Below are 21,602 nucleotides of genomic sequence, written 5' to 3'. Positions count from 1 at the left end.
GAAGCCCTCAACCTATATATTTCTGTCCATACTCTTTTCTTCAAAACTTTCTTCCTAACTCTACCTTTTGGATTTATACTTTTTTTTCTTATCCACCCGTATTTTCATCCTTCAGCCTCTCTTCATTTGTCTCTTTCCTCACAGGTTTCTCTGCTTTAGTCACCTTGCCCTACTCTTTTTTTTTCTTCCTCTACATCTAGTATTCACATCCAATTCAGTGTGAGGCCCTTTGTGCTGGAGGGTCTGCTCAGTTTGCAAAGGTAACCAGTAGAGTATTGAGTATCAATGAATAAATGAGTGGAGGTCTATGTCACACTGGGCTCAAGAGTAGGAGGAGTTTTTTTAGTATCAGTTCTGTCCAATATAACTTTACCATGAAGCCAGAAGAAACATAGAATGTTCCTGGGGGGAAAAAAATGGAGCAAGTCTTTACTTTTTTTTTTTATGAAAGAAATTGACCTTGATTTCATAGGAATGGTTGCAGTACTTCTCAATTTTTCTGAAAGCAAACTTAAAAAACGCTCTCTTGTGCTGGGGGCGCTTTTAAATTATTTTACCGTTCTCTTGTAAAATAGAAGTTTCCATTTCTTAAAAGGCGTTGTTTGGTCAATGCCATCTGGTGTCTGTCTACCGTATTATTACACTGCATGCTTTTGACTTAATGTGACAAAGTTGCCCCAGTGATTGATGGCCAGTGTCTTTATAATGCAGGTTAAGTAGTCACTTTCTTGTAAGGCATGTTTGTGGTCTCATAAATCAAGGGACTCTTCAACCCCCTGGTCTTCCTTTCCACCCACTGACACTCCTGTCCCCTTTCGCCAGAAAAAGATTGTTGCAGCTTTTAAGTCTAAGTTTAACATCTTTAAAATACCGTAAGGGCACGGGCAGGTAGATATAATCTGCAAATAGTTGTATTTAATGTTGGTTAAATAAAAAGTTACCCTAGTCAGTATGTCTTGGCTTTTCATCACCATCTCTGTTGCTGGTAGTTGATGGCCTGTCACATCTGCTGGCAGAGCCGCTTGTGTGAGAGCTCACTAACTTGTGTCAGTCAAAATGTATGGGGGATTAGTTTATAAGCCTTAAGAAGCAGGTCTTCGTTAGTCTGGCTCACTTTAATTGAAGTACATTAGGAGGTATGTTAACGCGAGTAGCTCCATTCAAGCAATCGGACCAAGCAAAGGTTTAGGAGTAGGCTGGCATTGTTAATGTTTTCTGACACGGTGGACCCAGTAGAGGGTATGTGTCAACAGATACTCAGGTATCTGAGTGACTTATTCGAAAGAAAGTTTTGGGAAGTGCTTTGTTTGTTGAATTGGAGCTTGTAAGAATGGAAGATATTTCTGACTTTGGTCACCAGCTTGGCAGGGAGCAGCTATTTTGAAATAGCTGCTTCTGGGGAAGATTGGAAGATTCTGCTTATGTGTATGGATAACTCTCATATTGACGGTTCAGTTGTCTGTTTATTCTCTGTGCTTTTATTTTCTTCAATTATTGTCCTTTCTGGAAAAGAAAACAGGGCTAGTTTTGAGCTATTTTCTTAAAAAGTAGTTCCGTTTTCATTCTCCAGCTAAACATCAAGTCGAACTGTGGTGATTCAGTTTCTCAGAGATTAGCGTTTACATCAGGACCAATCATTTCATTATAGAAAATTAACAGTTCTGAATGGTTTAAATACATAAAAGTAGGGTTATACAATAGTGCAATGTTTGGGGTTATTCCTAGTTGTAGCCATGTCTACTAAGCTTATTGTAATTCCATTCAAAACTAATCAAATATGATTGTATACTGTTTGGGTTAGCTGCTTCCCAAATTTTGACCTGAACAACCAGAGTGCATACTAAGAATTTGTAATTTTTTGCTTTCCTGATGCTAATTAAAATGGTAATTGCAAATTGTTGTTATAAACAAAAATAGCTCCTAGCTAATGTGCTTGATTTGCCAACAATGAATGTTATAGCAGAGTTGCATCTGCAAAAAAGTCTGAGAAATGCAAGTGCTGACAGTATTTGTATGCTAAGGTATTTGAAAACTTACACGCTTTGAGGGGGGGAACTGATTATTATTTTTAAGCAGAACAGTGTTAGAAAGGCTTTGTTGGGTTATTTAGTAAGCATTTTTTTAAGGACAGTGAAATTTCATATTGCCAGTCTAAAAGATATTTAGTAGCAGAACTGCTGTGTTTGACATCCACTTTTTATCTCTGAATGGTATCGTGTAACTGGTTGGGGAATGTAGTTAAATTGGGATTCATGGATGACTTAAATGTCTAACACACAGCTCTCTTCCCCCCTCCCCCCCCTTTTTTCCCTTTTTTTTTTTTTGTTTTCCCCCCCCCCCCCCTCCTGTTTCCTTAAGGATTTGCAGCACTTGCAGCAGCTTCAGCAGCAGAATCTCAACCTGCAACAGTTTGTGTTGGTGCATCCAACAACCAACTTGCAGCCAGCACAGTTCATCATCTCACAAACACCGCAGGGGCAGCAGGGTAAGTGCTCCTTGCCACAAACAAACAACAACAAAAAAATATAGCTTCTTTGAGGAAAAGCTGAAACTGAGGAGGTTTATATACCTTCATTAGCTGTTGATATTCCCTTGGAGAAATAACAGTATTGTAATTAGGAGGCTCTTAACAGGTTGGCCCTTTCTTGGTGTTAGACCTCAGCCTCATCAGAGTTTATGTATCTGACTTCTCTACAAGGATCAATCCAGAGATTATGTCATGGGAACATTAGTTAGCAAGGACTCTTGGGAAATAACACGGCAAGTGAATTTCTGGGCCAGGATCTTGAGAAGGAAGCTTACTGGGAAGACAGCTTTCCAGAACTCAGTCATAATCCTAAGAGGTAGATGCCTGGAGGGAATCTGGGCTATCTGAATTAGATCCATGCTAAAAGGGTTACAGAAATCTCAGACTGGAAAAAGGTTACAAAATCTAGTGTTCTTGGGGGAGACTAAAAAAGTCCCTAAGCCTAAAAGGGGTACAGGTAATGTTGTCATAAACTGAAATAATTACTATACCTTGGGAAAAACAGCTAGAATGCTTGATTTCATATAACAGCACTTGTAAAGAATATTTTGGCAACAGACTGGGTATGGCTTGCAAGTTAAATGCAAATTGAGTGGTAGGTAGTAGTGCTAGACCAGTTAAGATGCTGTACAGGAGCGTCACTCAAGAAATAATGCATTCAAGTTTAAATACATCACATTACTGGTTACATCATTTGTTGATACCCTCAGACAACTGTATTTGGCCATGGCTGATATACTACAATGCTAATAGAGTCCAGTGGCCTTTTTTTCCTGTCTCTTCTACATGAATTCCACTTAAGTTGTTCCAGTCTAGTAATCCAAAGGTTCTTGTTCAGAAGGCATATCCTGTTATGGCTGAAGAGTCTTCCAGAGCTTGGCTGTCCTGTGAAGCAGCTCTTTGCACCTCATTTTCTTCTGTTCCTTTCAGTTTTGTTCCATGCATCATTTCTTCTTACACACCATGACTTGGATAGAACTGGCTTTCCATTGTGCTGAAGCTCTTTTACCATCTGAATGCTCTAACATTTGAATGAAGGGCTAGTCAAAATTAACCTTCTTTTAACAGTACTTGATTTAGGAGAGCTTTTATACCAACCCTGGTAGAGAATGACTAAAAGACTGAGGCGTTTAGTGATGTACTAGTTTCTTAAAATGAAGCGGAACTTAAAAGCTTTACTTTTTTTTAGAAGACATGAAACTTTACCAAAGTTTTGTTCAAGGATATTCAGGATTGTTCAAACTTTAAAACACTCTTTTAAACTAACAGCAGGCAAAAAAGCATTGTTTTGAAAAAACTCAATAACCAGCATTCATGTCTGCCTACAGTTCTCAGGGAATTTCTCCTGGGTTTTCTAAATATCTATAATATCTTTATTTCTAAAAAGTCTCTGAAGATGCTTCACAAAGAAGGAAACTAACAGAAGTGTATTATATTCATCTCTCAAAATTAGTTGTTTGCATTGTAGAAAGGAAAGAGGGCTTTTTGTTCTAAGTCTCCTGAAATAGAATAACTACCAGAAGAGGCCTTTATAGTATATTTTCCAGGGGCCTGCTCTGAAAATGATTTCTTGACTACAGTTAGAACCTGCATATTGCTGTCTTCAGTGACACAGTGTGTATGGAAACACCATGTTTTACTGGTAATGTGCAGCCTGGACAACTGAATAGCTCAAAAATGTAGGAAGATTTATATTCTGTATTCTGACCATCAGCCACTAGTGTGACAACCTTCCAAACTGGAATGCTTGAATGGATCTAATTTTCTTCATGAGCACTCAATGATAAAGCAACATGTATGTCATAATAGTCCTTATCTTACTGAGTATGGCTTTCTGCAGTATTTCATGGTTATTGTTAGAAGATCTCAAACAGCATGTTATTTATGAGAAAGACTGAGAAATTGTGTATTTTTTGTCTCTGCTGTTGAGCTGACTTTTCCTTGTTCTTGTCCTGTTGCTGCATTAGTTAACTTCATAAAATAAATAATCTGAAGAAACTAGCATAAAAGTTTCTTTTGTTTTAAAGACATTCAGCTTTTTGATGCCTTATTGGTATTGCATACAGCTTTATATATATGCACCCATTTAGTAATTAAATAAAAATTCAGATTTATTCATCAATTATCTATTCTGGAAGAAATCTGTTGCTTTACATACCATACTACATACCATATTTTGTGTCATGTCATGTATGTGAGACATTATTTCTGATACAAGAGAACAGTATTGAAGGAAATGAGTGAAGAATAGTATCCCTAAGCAACATCATAGACGTGCAAACATTTGGTAGAGAAACTTATTTTATTTGAAAAGATGATGGGGGCTGAGCAATGTGATCATCAGCAGCCTTATATAGATTCTTAGAAGGGGTTGAATGCCATGGCTTAACCCCTTAAGATCCCACTTCTACAAAATTCTAGGAAATTCAATACTAAAAATATTAGTTCGTTCAGCGTTCTTCAACGCACAGATCATGGCAGCAGGTGTGAATTTTTCTCCATAAATCCACTACCACATGTCCAATTCCATTTCCACGCTTTCTACTTATTCAGTGTTATGTTAAAAAAAAAAAAAAAGTTTTTTTTTGTAACTTTTAATAGGTAACATCATATCCAAAGGAATTGTTTCAAGCCTCAACAGATAAGCAGAAGATTACATGGAAATAGAAATTTGGAACACCTTCTTATTTAGTGCAATTATGACCTTGCCTATAGCAGGGGGATTGGAATTAGATGATCTTTAAGGTCCCTTCAAATTCAAACCATTATATGGTTATTGTTAAAGTTTCAGGCAAGAAGGTAGCATGTTATGCTCTCTATACCTTTTGTCTCTGTTCTGTGAAGTGATAGGTATGTCTCTAGAATCATCAGTTCAACATCATCTGCTGTAATTGTACTTGCTTTTTAAAAATATGTTCAGATGACCATTCACCTTTCTATGTGGAAGATATTGCCAATAAAAATTATATTGATAAAAATCTGAATGGGGGGGAATGGTTCTGCGTTTCACTTAAATTAGTCTTGCAAACAGAAGTTAAGATGTGAGAAAAGACTGCATTGTTGTCAAGGAGTGAGAACTGGTTTAGAAACAACTTAAGATACTTATAAGGAAAGTATTTAGAAAAGCAAATAAGGAAGATAAGCTCATGTTTAGCTTTAAACATTAAATCTGGCCCTACTTCTTCAAGTTATCACTGTTTATTATTAAAGGTATTGTATGATTTCAATTTTTTATTGCAAAAATACCTCAGATGATGGCAGCAAGCCCAGTCCAGCCCTGTTCTTAGAAACTTTCTAGTTATACTACAGATTAAAAAAAAAAAAAGTTGCTTCTTCTCAGATGCATCAGATTTGTAACACAAATGTTAGTCTCATTTGTGACTGTGCGCCTGTACTGCCCTTCCAGGACTCATCATTATTTTGATAATATGCTATGTGAACCAGGTGTAAGGGCTTTGGTGCCATCAGAACACAGATGAGGATGCCCTGTCCTTCATTCTCAAGAGAATCTTAATGACAGTGTATTTGGTGACACAAATGCATTTTATTCAACTACTGGCCAAAATTTGTGCCCCAGGTGAGGGAAAAATCTTAAAATGGGATGAGAACTTGGACAAAGTGATTTAAAGGGTGACTTCCCCCTGGGCTGCAACTACTCATTACCAAGTTATGAATTTAATTGTTAATGTTTACTGCACACTCTGAAATCAAGTCTTTGGTCCTAACCATCCATGTGGCATGGTAAAAATGTTTTTTCATTTGTAGTAGGATGGCAGCACCTTTGCATGGATCACTGAAGTGATAGTCTTCAAAACTGCACAGCATATTTGCATCATGTTCTTGAACTGACATTAAAAGGTTCCTGGATACTGCAAAACGGGCAGCAGTTTAATATCTCAGTGCAACATATTTGTAGGAATCCATAAATTAGCACTTTCTCTACTGTGTTCACTCCCAGTATGATTTCAGTTCTGAGTCCCCACTTTGGAAGAACCGGGTTAGATGAAAGAAGGTACACCCAAGTGCCCTGGAGTTTCTTTGCCTCATCAACAAAGTTGATCAAATGACACTATGTAATGTATAGTGTGATACCCTTCCTTCTTCCCTTTCTATCTTTTTCAGTTAATCAAATTAAAACATTGTAGTGGTTTAGCTTTGCATGCCCACTTTAAGGATATGTTAGTGAGAAGATGAACATATTTGGCAGAAAAAAAGCAGTCAGGTTTTTCTTCAATTAAAAATTTCACTCTTTTAGGGAGATCAGTTAGACATGAATTATGTAGTGTGTGTCTGGGCCAACTCTTAAAGAATCATGCTGAAAAAAAAATGGCACTTGAATGTTAGTTTTATCTGTGGTTTCATTTTTGATAGTAACAGCTGAAGCCCAAGTCAGTCCTTAGGGACTGTTGGCTGGCAGGAGGATTTTTTTGGCTTTGGGCCAAAACATTCAATGTTTGTAGATATTAAAAGAAAAGGCCTAGGTGATGGTAGATGGATTTATTTTAACTATTTTAAACAAAAGTAGTTACCTCTAAAACATACTTTTATTACAAAAATCTTTATGTCTATATGGCCATTCTTTTGGAGCTTCACACAGGTGTTTTATTTGCTATTTTTACTGCAGTGATACTACTGGGCTCTTGCTATTTCTGACCCTCTGCTTTGGGTTCTACCTCTGTAAAGTTAGGTATGCAAGTACGGTAGTTCTTAGAGATTCAAAAAAAATAATCATGTAGGTTGGAAGAGACCTCTAGAGGTCACACCCCTTGTAGTTACAGTAGGGTATTCAGTGGCATGTGTAGTTGAGCTTTGAACATCTTCAGGGCTAGAGATTCTGCAACCTCTTCAGGTACCTGCCTCAATAAGAAAAAACATAACCACCTAACAACAACAACCCTCCTTCCTTCAAGAGGAAAAGTTCTAGTTGAAGTTTTTCGTGTTCTGGTTTGTATCTGTAGCTGCTTACTATTTGTGTGCACCCTCGAGAAGACTCCATTTCTACCCTTGAGGACAGCAATAGCTGAACAATCCAGCACTGGTACCCATTCTTACCCATTCCTTCTATGGATGTTCCGGCCTCCTAGCCATCCTAGTGGGCCCTGAATGTGTGTAATCATGGATGCCATTTTGTCTTGTACTGGGAAGCCCAAGGCTCAACACAATGCTCTAGCTGTGGTCTCACAAGTGCCAAGTGGAGGGGCAGAATCACAGCCCTTAACATGCTGGTTGTGCTCTTACTAATACAGCCCAGGATGTGGTTAGCCTCCTTCAGCGTAAGGGCAAGGTGATGAAATATTCGTTGTGTTTTCCCCCAACATCACCTGGTCATTTTTTGGAAAACTGCTTTTTAGGCTGACAATACCTGGCCTGTATTGCTGTACAGGGTCATTCCAGCTCATAACCAGGACTTTGCATTTTCTTTTATTGATCTTCATGAGGTACCATTTGTCCAACCAGTCTAGACCCTGGCTTCCAACATATTCTTCTCTCCACTTTTTTGGTACTGTCCACAAAATTGCTGAGAGTTTGTTCTGCTCCATCATTTTTGTAGTAAAGACATGAATCAGCATTGGCAGCCGTATCAGTCCCTGAGGAAATGAAAAAGTCTGCAACCCAAATATCACAGCAGTTACCTAAAAGGTGCAGTTTTGAATTTACACTATATTTAAAGGCAGTGCTATGTGCCCAGTATATTGTCACTGAAGTTATCTTGGACCAAAGTGGGGACTGATAGTCTCCTCTCAAAGAAAACGAAGGTGAAGTTCAGGCTAATCCAAGTCATGTCTGGAAAAAAAAGCTAAACTGCAGCCGCCCACTCAGAGAAGCCAATAAGAGCCCAAAGCATGACATGCTTTGCCAAAACAGCTCAGCTGCTTTCCCAATTATTACTTCAGTCAGCTAGTGGTTCAGCTTCAACTAACTTGTTTTTTCTCTCGTTCCTACCTGAGACACCTTGTATGGGTATTTCTTAAGTAGGATAAAATGATGTAAAAACTGAGTGTGTGGAACACATTCACAATATTTTATTCTGTCCTTCAGTGATAATTAATTCAGAACGTACAAGGGAGAAGAAAATGAGGAAAGGTGTAGTCATCTCATGCTCTTCAGCAGAAGTGTTATTGCCCGAAAAATATCCTCTGGGATTTCTTTGAGGACAAAAAATCACAAAAGGACAATCCTAATTACTCTGATTACAGTCACAAGATGAGTCAGTAACTTGTGATCGATTGTGTTAGCAGGTGGATTACGGGTCAAATGTGGTCACTGTCAGCTGCCTGTTTTTTGTTTTGTTGTTGGCCAGCTGCTCTATAGCATCGTTGTGATGGCTTGTCCCTTTCTGTTTCAGGCTAGTTAAAATTTACAGTCACTAAATAAAGGTCAAAAACTCTTAAATAGAGATGATCGTTCACTAATTAAGAATTAGATTTGGGTAGCTGAGATTATCTTTCAAGTGAGCAGATACTTGCCTTGCAAGAAGTAGTATAGCTACCAGTATGTAGTGACCTTGGAAATTCCTTGAAGTGATCTATTCCCACCCTGAGGCCTTATGAAAACAGTTGAAAAATGTTGATTATGTGATACAAAGAAAATTTATGTAGTTGGCTATGCTGCCATATTGTGTTGCATAAGCAGCCAGCTTTATTTTGTACGTCTTGAGCATTTTAACAGTAATGCATTGTATGTAAAAAACATTCAACATTGTTTTTTTTTTTTTTTTTTTTTTTATGATAAGATCAGGAGACAATTCTGTAGCTCAGTATCCCTCTTTGAAGTTACATTTTCTCCTTCCTACTCTGTGATAGTCCTAGCTTTTGTCTCCTATGGCCTTAACCTCTCATAAAACATCCAGTTTCCCACTCACTATTTATCAAGTCCCTAATTCCTGTGTCCCCTGTCTGTATTCTGGTAAGAGATAGCTGGTCGTGAGTGGTGCACATGATGGATTGGCCAGCTGATGTGCCAAAACAGGCAATGTTAAACTCAAATTGCACAGTTTTCCTTATGTGATACTTATTTGGTGTTCTGTCCTCTGAGTGGCCATACTGTCTATCTGTTGTTGTCGTGTCACCCCTGTTTTTAGGAACTTGGTATCTTGAAGATGCTCACTAAACATAGATTTAATTAGTCAGGCTCTAAAATTATTATAGGGGAAGCTGATAGACGTAGTCAGGAGTTACATACAGAGTACAGTATTATTCATAATAAAATTGAGGGAGTTGACTAACTGTAGGTCTATCTTTGTCAAGATTCTTACCCTTTAAAATATATTTTAGTAATGCAGAAAAAAAATAGATAACTCCTGGTTAAATTATGTAGATTCAAGCATATACCTCAATTTTAGAGAGATGTGATAAACTGTGCAAATAGCAGACTGAAAGAGTTTATTTTTAGAGTGACAGCATATTGGGTATGTTGGTTGTATCAGTCTCACTTGTTCTTTAATGTTGTCATTTCATAATAGTGGAGGTTTTCATATATTAACTGCAATGTTTATTCTATTTGTGCAATTCAAACAGTGTTCTGTATCTTGTTACTTTTGTAAAAGGTTCCTTCTTTATTTCAACCAGGAGGAGGTAATCTGGGCTTGTTTTGTCTTCTGGCATGATTTGCTTTGCCAGAGAAATTTGCCTTCTTGTTAGGCGGCTGGCATGGGGTAGTATGGAGAGGGTGAAGAATGATTAAAGAGCCCAGTCTGTGTATTTGATTAATATTCAGTTGCTGAAGTCCTTTTTGCTCCCTGACTCTTGGTCAGCTTTGATTACGGAAAGAAAATTACCTGTAGCACCTGTAAGCTGAAAGGGGCAATAAATGATTCCTGCACACAGAACTAGGAGAACTTAGGTCATTACAGTTTCTACAGAGCAGAGTGGCACAGGCTACTTCATTTCACCTGTCTGTCACCATAAATGCTACAGGAAAATACAAGGGGATTTTGGACTGAAAAGTCCAAAGTCTGGAAGTATCTCTGCAGGGATAGAAATAAAGGCTTCCTTCTCAAATTTCTTATAATTCAAATTATTTGGCAAGAGCCTTGTTTCACCTCATGTCATGTTCTAGTCATTGCTGTACAGACGAACCAAAACCACCCTTTCCTCTTTCCAGGTCTCCTGCAAGCGCAGAATCTCTTAACGCAACTACCTCAGCAAAGCCAAGCCAACCTCCTGCAGTCTCAGCCAAGCATCACCCTTGCCTCGCAGGTCAGGCTTATTTCTACAGTTCATAAGTTGCTGTGGGGGGCCGTGAATTATTACGAGTGAGGGGACTCTTTCTATTGATTAGATTCAGTATATAACTGAATCTATAACAGCTATAGATTCAGTATATAACTGAAGTATCAGTAACTTCAGTTTTGTAAGTTTCTACTCTAATATGCTTTTTTTCCCCCCACACTTAACACTCTTAATTTTTATTTTTATCTGAAATTTTTCATGTTTGACATTTTGAGTTAATGGGACTACAGCAGCATTTGATCTCCTGTAAGGTTTTCTTGGACAATATATAAATTTCTTAAATTCAGAGGAACAAGGTGTGGGCTACCCAAAAACCTCAAAAAGAAGATTACAGACTAGTATCTTTTTATTTATTTTTAAAAAGATTGCAGTGGTAATCTGTTTCTATTTTAGCCTGTAGTTCTGCTATTATTGCCAAGTCATTGCCAATCTTATTAGTTACCTTCTCCGAAGGCAAAGGTATTGTCAGAAATGCATTAAAATATTCTGTTAGATATATGTTAAAATATTAAAGCTCTGTGATTAAGCTTTCAGACTGTAAGAAAAGCAATTTTAAGGTTGCACGTGCCTGCAAATTTAATTTTGCTTCACTCTGGATTTTACTATGCAGTTTAGTTACATGACTGCATGCTGTTTCTAAAATAGTGTGTAATATCATCCAGTATCTCCGTGCCAACCTGGTTACATGTAAGAAATTTTTAGTCCGTAATAAGACACCTGAGTCTGTCAGAGTCTTAGAAAACTATATTTTCTGTTATACCACCTATAGTATTTTTCATGTACCATGCGGAAAATGGAATTTGTCTCACCTCTGTAGTTCATACTTTGGTTAGCAGCATGATTCCCGGCTAAAGATTATGCTTGGATTAAAAGAAGTATCAAAACCACAAAGAGAAAACAAATTATATAATGGGGATGAAGCCAATAAAGACACTGCAGTAATTATCCAGTATGTTTAATGTAAATTTAAGAACTCTGAAAACCCCTATAGTGTGACACACATATCTGCAATCCTAGAAAGATCATATATGATCACATTATTTCTCAAGTAATGGAATTATAGATGCTGACCTTCCTCTACCATCTGCTGTGCACTGCACAATACTGCTGTACTAAGCCAGGAGAAAAACAACATACGGAGCGATGTAAAGACTCTGCTATGTATGGGAAATTTCTTTTAGAACAGCCATTTCTGGATATTTGCAAGCTATTCTGGTGTTGCATAGACTTGAGGCTGTTCTTAATTGCACTGAAGGAGCCTGTAGTTTCAGATCTGGGCATAAGACATAAAAGCTATTCAACTGAACTGAATAGAATTTAACTAGAGTGAAAGATTTGTCTCTTCATTTCAGGTTATCTATTGCACATAAAAAGTAAAGTTATACTCAAAGCATGTTTCCAGTGTTTCTGTTGCACGTAAAACATGCACTGTGCAATACCAGATCTTAATTTATATTGTTCACCTGTGAATATTTTCCATCATGCTCAGTTTTTTTTTTTTTTTACAGATTCTTCTTATTGCTGCATAGCAAAATATTAGCAGTATGCTAATATTCAGGAATATTGAATATTGTGCTGACTTCCTGGAAAATTAGCCAGGAATTATGCAGGAAAAAAAAAAAGGTCTAAAAGGAATTATTTTCTCTAGGTTGTTTTTGTTTAATTTCTGATATCACCGGGGCATCTACCCATATTGTTGCAAGTCTAAATGGAAGTGTTAGAGAGAGATCTGTTTTTTCTTACTGGAAGAGTTAAATCAGTCCCAAGAGATGGCATTAGAGGAAACTTGCTATGTTTGCTGTCCCTGTAGGTGCTTGCTGTTCCAAGATTCAATAGGAGAGTTGAATCTTTGGGGCTGATGACAATCTGCCACCACACACAAGCAGTAAATTCAATTTAAAAATGATTAAAAATGCCAAGCAGACTATAAATGATAGAACTGTATGAAAGTAGGAGTGTTCAGCCTTTCTTTGAGCAACTTCTGTAGCAAGTGAAAGTTGTTGGTTACCTTCTGCACTGAACATCTCTTACCTTTCTTTAATTGGTTCTGACAGAGCCTTTAAAAGACTGTCATACTAATACAGTTTTCTGGATTGTGACTGCTTGTTCTTGAGAGGAATGTAAATAAATTGGAAGAACTTTCAGATTGCTGGAAATGTCAAATTCATTGATACTTCTCATAGAAAACTTACGTACCTTTTCTAAATCTAATTTTTCCTGATTATTCTTTTAAGTCTGATTTTCATCTTTTCCTTGCTCTCTCTCTTAATAGCCAGCAACCCCAACACGCACAATAGCAGCGACCCCCATTCAGCCACTTCCACAGAGCCAGTCAACACCAAAGCGAATTGACACTCCCAGCTTGGAGGAGCCCAGTGACCTTGAGGAGCTTGAGCAGTTTGCCAAGACTTTCAAACAAAGACGGATCAAACTTGGATTCACTCAGGTGAGACTGCGTACCCTAGTGCCTGCCAGTGTGGAATCTGAGGTCTCATCTTTCAAGTCTGGAGGGAGACTACAATTCTACCTTTTCCTAGGAGTACCTTCTTAAATAGGGTTATGCTCTGGCCTTTATGTAGGGGTTTTCTAAGAAATAGCTGAAAAAGCCATACATCTATCTTACATCCCTGTTGGTTTTAAAGCATAGCTGTTTTCCCAGCAGGTCCATGCATTTACCAGCTCCAGATGTCATTGCATGTGCTCTATTCATTCTATAGGATTTAAAATGAATGGGACAAAGCACTTTAAAGCTGCCTTCAGAAGTACAAAGTTCCAGAAAATCATACCGCACAATTAACTGCTCTGTGTGTTTAAAAAGTATAACTGTCAATTTGCTTTGGATGTCAAAGGGTTTTATCTCTCAAGCGTATTTTGCTATTAAACATCAATGATTTCTGTATTTAATGCTTTTGCTAAGGTTCCTAAACAAAACCTGAAAGGGCTGTTACCTTTGAAGTTTACTGCTTACAGAGGTGAACTGGAGCTGTGGTTTGTTTTGTTTTATTTAAAAGCTCAGAAATACCCATAGAGATGAAGAAAACTAATTTGAACATATTGAAAATGGTTGAATGAGGAGTACAATTAAAAGTACAATGTGCAGTTGTGTGTTCTGTAATTCTGTTGAAGGGAAATGCTGCTTGCATACAAGAGTCCTTTCTTATTAATATAAAAATTAAATGTTTTCCTACAAAATAATCTGTCCAGGTAAACAATTCCTTTTGGCAGGAGCCTATGTGAAGCACAGGCTTGTTTTGCCAGAAGAAATACCAAACAAAAATCAAAGTAGGTATTTAAAAGCCTGAGCTCATCAGTCAACCCAGTATATGTGATTTGTCCACCCCTGGAATAAGTAAACCTACTCTAGTCGAAAGTTTGTGCTGAAGTCAGATTTATTTTCCTGGTAAAGTTCTAAATGTTTGAAAAGTCAGGGTTCATAATGAAAGTTCCTGGCAGCATCTTAATTACAACTGAAGAACAGAATGTTGCTAGTAAAATTAGGTGTGTTTTGTTGGCATGTGTGCCTTCTTCACTTCCTTCTTTCCACTAGAGGGAGGTACAGAAATAGAGCAGTGATGGACACACATGACAACCGGAATAAAGGAGAAGAGAGTATAAAATATAAAAGCTTCCTTATAGCCTGATTGAGGAGATTCACATAGATGTTTAGTTACTACTTTTAATCTGCCCTACTGTGAGGCAATTTAAAAGCCTCAACTTGAGTTTTTAAGCTATGGGTTAACCCTTCCTTATTGACCCTGTTGTGAGTTTTCATGGTCAGGAAAAATGAACATAACTGCTCAGTCTTGCATTTTAGTTTTTTTTTTTTTTTTTGAGCTTAAAAAAGGTAAACCTAGAGAAACGGATCAAATGGCATTCAATCATTCCTATCCTGCATTGAGTATGTACCTATATAATTAGGCAACTCTAATAACTTCTATTTAATTGCATAGTTAGATAATTAGAAATCCCTATTTCTTTGGTTTCTTATATCTGGATAAATAGATTGCCTTTCAGAGGATAATACTTTTTTTTTTTCCCATTAGTACTGTAAGCTTTTTCAAACTCACCCCACCCCTGCCTTTCAAAGATTTAAGTTTGCATTGCAAACTAATCACTTAGTTTACTATATCTGCATAGAGCAATATAAAAGGTTTTGATTTTGAGCAGTGTCTTTTCTTCCTGCCCCCCAAATTCTCCAGAGCAGATGTATTTAAATCCTTTTGTTTAGCTGTTTTCCTTAAAAATGTCTCTTAAGTTTCACATACAGAGATACAATGAACACATTGCATCTTAGTGTTGTTGCATATATGTGACTGATTGGTCAAGACAGATTGAAGCTATGTGAATGTACGTTTTAGACAATGTTATTGTTGCTCTCTACAAGATATTGCCTCTGCTAGTCCATCCAAGCTTCCTAGCAGAGCAAAATATACAAGAATGATGCACCTTATGATCAGTTTTATTTCATTACCAGAGTGTCATTCAGTCTATTAAGTAGATCAGACATCTGTAAGGTACCTTCATCCTCTGTTCCACCCATCCTTTCAGTGGCCCATCCCAAAATACAAAATTATCATCCTAATATATAAATTGCTTTGCCTACAGCTGAAATGCTGCCACTTTTCGGCATCGAAAACTATTGACAAAGAAATGGTTAACTATTCATTTTAAATCAGATGGCAAATGTTAGTAAGAACAACATAAATACCAGAATTAAATTTGGTCAGGAGACTGGAGTAAATTTCATAAGTCTTTCCTGCCAAGATATAAATCAACTTATCTCTAAAATGGTTTACATAGCCAGGTTTTCTTCTTCATAAACTCACTAGAGCATCCATGTTGCTTACTTCTCTTGGAATGATTTATGAGGTTTGAAATGTGCAGAATCCTGGGATATGGGTAGAGGTACGAATGTGTTTCCACACATTTCCTCTTCTGTTTGAAGGGCTTACAAACCAATTGTTCTGGTCCCCTTCTAGGAAGGAATTTTTCTTTATGCAACCTGCACAATTTACTAGGCTTAGCAAAGGTGTTCTTCCTTGCTTGGATGTGGCCACTCTGCATGCTGTTAGTATACTTGTGTCAAGCGGTGGTTGTGGATCTGACCTAAAGGAAAGAAAGCAAGCTTTATGCACCATCCAACTAACTCAATTGCAATTAAGCTCCACTAACTATACTCAAGCTCTTCAGTCTTTCCTTCTAGACCTTTCATTGCTCCTTGTGTTTAAAGATCTAAATTAATTTAATGTAGAACATATAGCAAAAAATTACTAAGTTTTCAGAAAGGGCAGGACCTGCATGCTTTAAAACAAAACCAGAGAACATTATGGTGTTTTTAGTGGCCAGGATCAAGAATGGATTTTTTTTTTTTAAATTAGACTATCCAAGTGTAAACTACATAGAAGTATATTAGGTATGAGCTGAATGTCTGAAAGCTAGCTAAAACTGAATTTTGAAAAGAAATAACAAATGTAAAGATGTGATAATCAGTCTGTATAGCATAAAAGCTATTGTGGATAGCTTTTAGCAGATGGGTAATGGTAGTGAAGACTACAGTTAATCATTATTTGATATGGCTCAACTTCTTGTCTGCTTTGAAATGCATATCTGTGGGGAAAAGTTTGATTTGAACATCACAGAAGATACTAAAAGTTCAGATAAGAGTATTTTTGCATTTATTTAAATGGGATGTAAGTTTGTAGACAAACCTCATTCATCTCTTCAAGAGTGTTTTCCTACTAATTCAAGGACATGAATTCGCTGCATTTCTTACTTGAACTTTCCTCTTCAGTGTGAAATATGTAGAAATATGTATACTTAAATCTGCTCCCAAAGAGCATTTGGCCTTTCATTTTTTTTAAAGAACCAAGAGAAAAATTACAAGTTAATATTCAGTGGAATGTTCTGCTTAGTGATAATGCTAAAAAGACAGAGCATGAGGGAATTTCTGCAAAGAGTTACATGGTTAAACTGCCTGTAGTTTGAAAAGATGACATTTCTTTATCATTATTTGCTTTAGCATGGATCTTGTTAGTGCTAAGCAAGTTTCTGTGAAACTGAATCCCACCCAGCAGTGGAGTTACTAAGATCACAAGGGTGTGGCAGGATTCCTTGCTTTGGAAGTACCTGTGTTAGTGAATCCCTTTTTTCTCTTTCTTTGTCCAGGGTGATGTTGGGCTCGCTATGGGCAAACTCTATGGAAATGACTTCAGCCAAACTACCATCTCTCGCTTTGAAGCCTTGAACCTCAGCTTTAAGAACATGTGCAAGTTAAAGCCGCTTCTGGAAAAGTGGCTCAATGATGCAGGTGAATGAGTCTGTGTATTTCTTCACCAGCCTACCAAAATGAGTAGGATTTTGAAAAACTGCTTCATTGGTGCCCTTACGGTTTTATGAAGCCACCAATCTTTGTAACTGTCCATGGGACAAAAAAGGGTATAGAAATAAGTGTCCACATTTCCCTATTTATGTGCCCATATACATCTGAAAGAGTTCCACTGTGAACTTCTAGAATTGTGTTCTGCAGTCAGCTGAATAATTGCATGGGGTGAGGTATAATGTGTGTCATGGTTTTCCTCCTTCGTGTATGTTAATGCATATAACTTCTAATCCTCTTCTAGCTTTCTTTTTCAGATGTGTAATAGAGAGAGTTGCATGGTTTGTTGTTTCAGTAAGCAGAGCTTATTGCATTCATCTCCTCCCACGTCCCCTGTGTGCATTCTTTTCATCTTTCTCCAAGGGTCCTTATAAAAGCTCTCTTTCTCCCCATAGGAAGAGTTCTTTACAGCTTAGGGTTTTTTGCCTTCCAGAATTATTTTTTTTCCTGGGAGAAAAATTATTCATCATGACAGTGTTGTAGAGTTTTTTTTTTTTTTTTTTTTTCTTTTGTGCCAGCAAAAGGAGCTTGGATGGTGGTGCTAGGTGTTAGGATAGAAAATGTTTAAGAGTACTGTCAGCCGTTTCTTTCTTCGAAGTATACAACTGTAGATAGTATAAAATTGCTGATAGATCTGCTAAACAGATGGCAGAGACAGTGTGTGCCCTCCTATTTTTATCAAAATGAAGAGGGCTTAATGCCGAAGCCTACAGTATTTCCTGAATTTTTGAAATTAATTGGATGCAATGTTTAAAATTAGTCCTACATTGAAAGAAGGAATTGTCATGTCTGTGGTGCTGACAGGGGCTACCCTTAGGTAATCTGGGATCTATGATAGAAAACGTAGAAAGATCTTTGCAGTCAACAGAACAGTGGACCCTAAACCTTCCAGCAACACTGAGCAAGTCTGGTGCTGCAATGAGTGTCATACTTTGCTTTTCCTTCTAACCTGAAGAAATACTTGGATATGTAAAGTGAAGTTAAGGACTGTAAACAATGTTGGGGTCCTTCACAGCCTGGAAGTTAGGAACCATTGTCCTTGGCTCTCATTCAGTTTCTTGAAAATCTTTGGAAGAAAGATTCAGGTGACCATAAAGGCCATTCAACTACTTTTACGTAAAAGCAGGCAGCAGAAGCATACCAATGATGCTTTCCATTATGTTATATCAGAGTGTTGGAGAATTTACTGTTATAGAACTCAGCTTGTTCTGTGGGATTTTCACGAGGGAGAAGAGTTCCAGCAGATTTATGGGTGCTATTACTAAAAAAAAAAAAAAGTAATCTAGAAAATAATGTGGTGAATGTACTTGCCCTTTTGAGCCCAGCAGATTGGTCTAAGGCACTGTGAACTTTGGCATATACTTATCAGGCACAAACCACTGTGCAGAGAGGGGTCTGCAATGTTATGCAGCCATAATTAGTCATTTTGATTAAATTTCCTTTTGGAACCTTGCTATCGGTTATTTTGCACTTTGGTATCCAGAGTGGATTAAAGTGTGTCCTCTCTTCAGTATTCTGTGGAGCCAGAAAGACAGGATCAGGGGTTGACAGATAGAGACCTTCTGAAGCTAAGGAGAGGGGGAGCTGCTGGCTGGGTAGGCTATCTAGCAGAGCTGCATAGCACAGAGCATCTGCTAGGATCTCCAGAGAAAAGAGGTTGAACACTGTGAAGCTGGCTGTGAGCTTTCTTCTTCCTCTCCTGTATTGCAGAGTAGGTAAGAGAAATTTCAGGCTGCTCAGGTTTTTTTTCAGTCTGTGGCTTGTAGCTGTGGCTTCTGGATATCAGCTACTGCATTTTTCTTTAAACTGTGATTGCAGTGAGTGAGTGTGGGTTGGAATGAGATAAGGGAGAAGGAAACTTTGTATAGATATAATAAAAGGGGTACTGTGGTAGAATACAGAAGCAAAGATAGCACCCTCTGGACTTACTTGTAGCTTATAAGTTTCAAGTATATGTTGTAATTTTGAAGTGCAGTAATTAATACACGTGATCTTCAGAAATCTCTATATATCCAGAGTAGATACAGAGTGGGTTATAGCATGCTTTTCACAGTCGAGGAACACTTGCATGAGATTGCAGTGTATTCAAATAAAATCTCCTCATTTGTGTTAACTTTACTTTTTTCAGAAAACCTCTCATCTGATTCAACACTCTCCAGCCCAAGTGCCCTGAATTCTCCAGGGCTGGGGGGCGAAGGCTTGAACCGTAGGAGGAAGAAACGCACCAGCATAGAGACCAACATACGTGTGGCCTTAGAGAAGAGTTTCCTGGAGGTCAGTGATCACTTTTGTTCAACTCAGCCTATACAGCAATGAAGAAATTTTGTTTAATGTTGCATCTGCTATTACTATACCATTTAGGAAAATGCTTGTAGAAAGAAGTTGAATACAAAGACTGGTCCAAGGAGCACACAATCAGTGCCTGTTTTATTTTAATTAAAACAAACAAACAAACAACCATACAGCCACCCCACCAAAACCTCATTGGTTCTTGCAGTTTGTTGACCAAGTGAATACTGGTCAATAGCTCAAAGCCTGTTACTATGCACATCCAAAAGAAGAAAAAAGGATTACCTTTCCTGAGGTTGGATGAATGGTGTGACAGTCTAAACACACATAATATGAAGTTCTTAGCTGCCATTATATTACTTTTGTTAGGCACTTTGTGGAGCTGTATGTGCAGATAGCCTCTGTAGGTAGCCCATTCAATCTATCTTCTATTATAAGTTGAGACAACTTGTGGTTTGTTTGGCAAGTGCTGTAGTTAATCTTTTCTATTACATTTTAGGAGATGCTAAAAGAAAGATTTTCTTATCAATATCTAGAATTCCTTGAAGGATTTATTCACAAGTCAGACCCCTTCTCTCAAAAAGAAGCATATTGGTTTAGTTTTCATCATCCATCCATGAGTAACACAGCTTACCATTGGTAGAAATTTTCCTGCAACTTGGAAAATGTAGGGCAGAAGTATCTATTATGGTCTCTCTCTAGAGAGTGTACCACAGATTCTGGGTATAGGTGGCCCATCCACATTTCTGCATAGTGAAGGAAAAGCTATAATGTAAAACTTCAGAAGGTAATTTCACAGCTTTTCAAGTACTTGTTTCCTTTTCTCAGAACCAAAAGCCTACCTCGGAGGAGATCACCATGATAGCTGACCAGCTAAACATGGAGAAGGAGGTGATCCGCGTTTGGTTCTGTAACCGGCGCCAGAAGGAGAAAAGGATCAACCCACCCAGCAGTGGTGGAACCAGCAGCTCGCCCATCAAAGCAATTTTCCCTTGCCCAACCTCACTGGTAAGACTCAAGAATCTGTTGACAAAGATCACTGGAAGAGATAGTTCTACTGTGCTCACTGTGGAAGTTGCACGTACTATACCTTCCTTGTAAAGCGAACATGTTCTCACAAGTCTATATTTTACTGGCATTTTAAATATCCTTGCATACTACAAAAGAGAGGGAATGCTTACAAAGCAGTCTTCAGTTCAAGTATTTTATTTAGTCATCTCATGACTAAGTATTCTGGCTAGCAAATTTGCAGTTGGGTTATTGCTTTGTAAATTTGCCAGGTAGTAACTCTGGTTTATTTCTGGATTTTCTCTCTTGACCAAACCTTTTAAAATAAAATAATAGTAATAAAAATTGCTCAACAGTTCTACCCCTCCTGTCTTACTTTGTCTGCAGTGATGAGCATCAGTAAAACATATCTTTTGGAGACTTTAGTCACACAAGTCCAGTGTTACTGTTGTTATCACTTTTGGTCAGGGATGGTTTACGTCTAAAAAAAGGGCATGGAACAAAGGAAAAAAATAGCTAATGCTCATGTAATTAATTTCCCAAACTTGTATTTGCCTCAGGTAAACACAAACTTCATGAAAATAAGAGTAACAAAACACTTGCATCAAGGTTCCTTCAGCTCCTTTGCTACCAATGTCCATGGAGGTCTGTTTTCATAAATTGAAACAGTAGCTGTTAGATTTCATAGTAGCTATGCTAATAGGACTGTGGTGGAATTGATGTAGCCTGTAGCTGTCCTTTTGTAGTATTTATTCCACCTTCATCATTGTAGTAGCTAATATCTTCCAGTACTTCATTAAATCATTAATTTTGGTGATGTGTCATTCTTTCCCCTCATCCTTGTCTCAGGATGTGTGCATGCAACTTTTTGTTTGAGGGGAAGGGATGTGTTGACTGTACGTAGTACTTTTTTTTTCCCCCGAAATTGGAAAGGAAGGTTACACATGCCTTGCTACCAAAGTGAGAATTGTGATAGTGTATTTTAGTAACCATGCAAGTGTACTTGGACTGCAACTTAAGAAAGCTTCATTCCTCTTTTACTATAAACTGCTGTTGTATATGAGAAGTTGAAATGTTAACCACAGTGTCAATTATTTCAGTGATGTATCCCTAAGCATTTTCACTCATTGTGAGCTTCCTTTAAGATTGTGCTACCACTCAAATGGACATT

General features: G+C 37.7%; 1 protein-coding gene across 10 annotated transcripts in view; it reads left to right on the top strand.

Annotated features, from left to right (window-relative positions):
* The window catches only part of POU2F1 (POU class 2 homeobox 1), a 117,132-nt gene that overhangs the window by 78,178 nt on the left and 17,352 nt on the right, over window positions 1–21,602 (top strand). For 7 of the 10 annotated variants that reach the window (XM_035315254.1, XM_035315249.1, XM_035315250.1 and 4 more), the window contains 6 exons: window positions 2,359–2,485; window positions 10,631–10,725; window positions 13,031–13,204; window positions 16,924–17,065; window positions 19,263–19,408; window positions 20,252–20,431. In XM_035315254.1, coding sequence (XP_035171145.1) covers window positions 2,359–2,485; window positions 10,631–10,725; window positions 13,031–13,204; window positions 16,924–17,065; window positions 19,263–19,408; window positions 20,252–20,431 — 864 coding nt within the window. The remainder of the gene's footprint in view (window positions 1–2,358; window positions 2,486–10,630; window positions 10,726–13,030; window positions 13,205–16,923; window positions 17,066–19,262; window positions 19,409–20,251; window positions 20,432–21,602) is intronic. The other 3 variants (XM_035315255.1, XM_035315253.1, XM_035315245.1) reach the window with 1 other exon arrangement.

The sequence above is a fragment of the Oxyura jamaicensis genome, chromosome 1 (genome assembly GCF_011077185.1).
Source record: "Oxyura jamaicensis isolate SHBP4307 breed ruddy duck chromosome 1, BPBGC_Ojam_1.0, whole genome shotgun sequence".
Taxonomy (NCBI): Eukaryota; Metazoa; Chordata; class Aves; order Anseriformes; family Anatidae; genus Oxyura; species Oxyura jamaicensis.
This window is presented reverse-complemented; position numbering and strand designations above follow the sequence as displayed.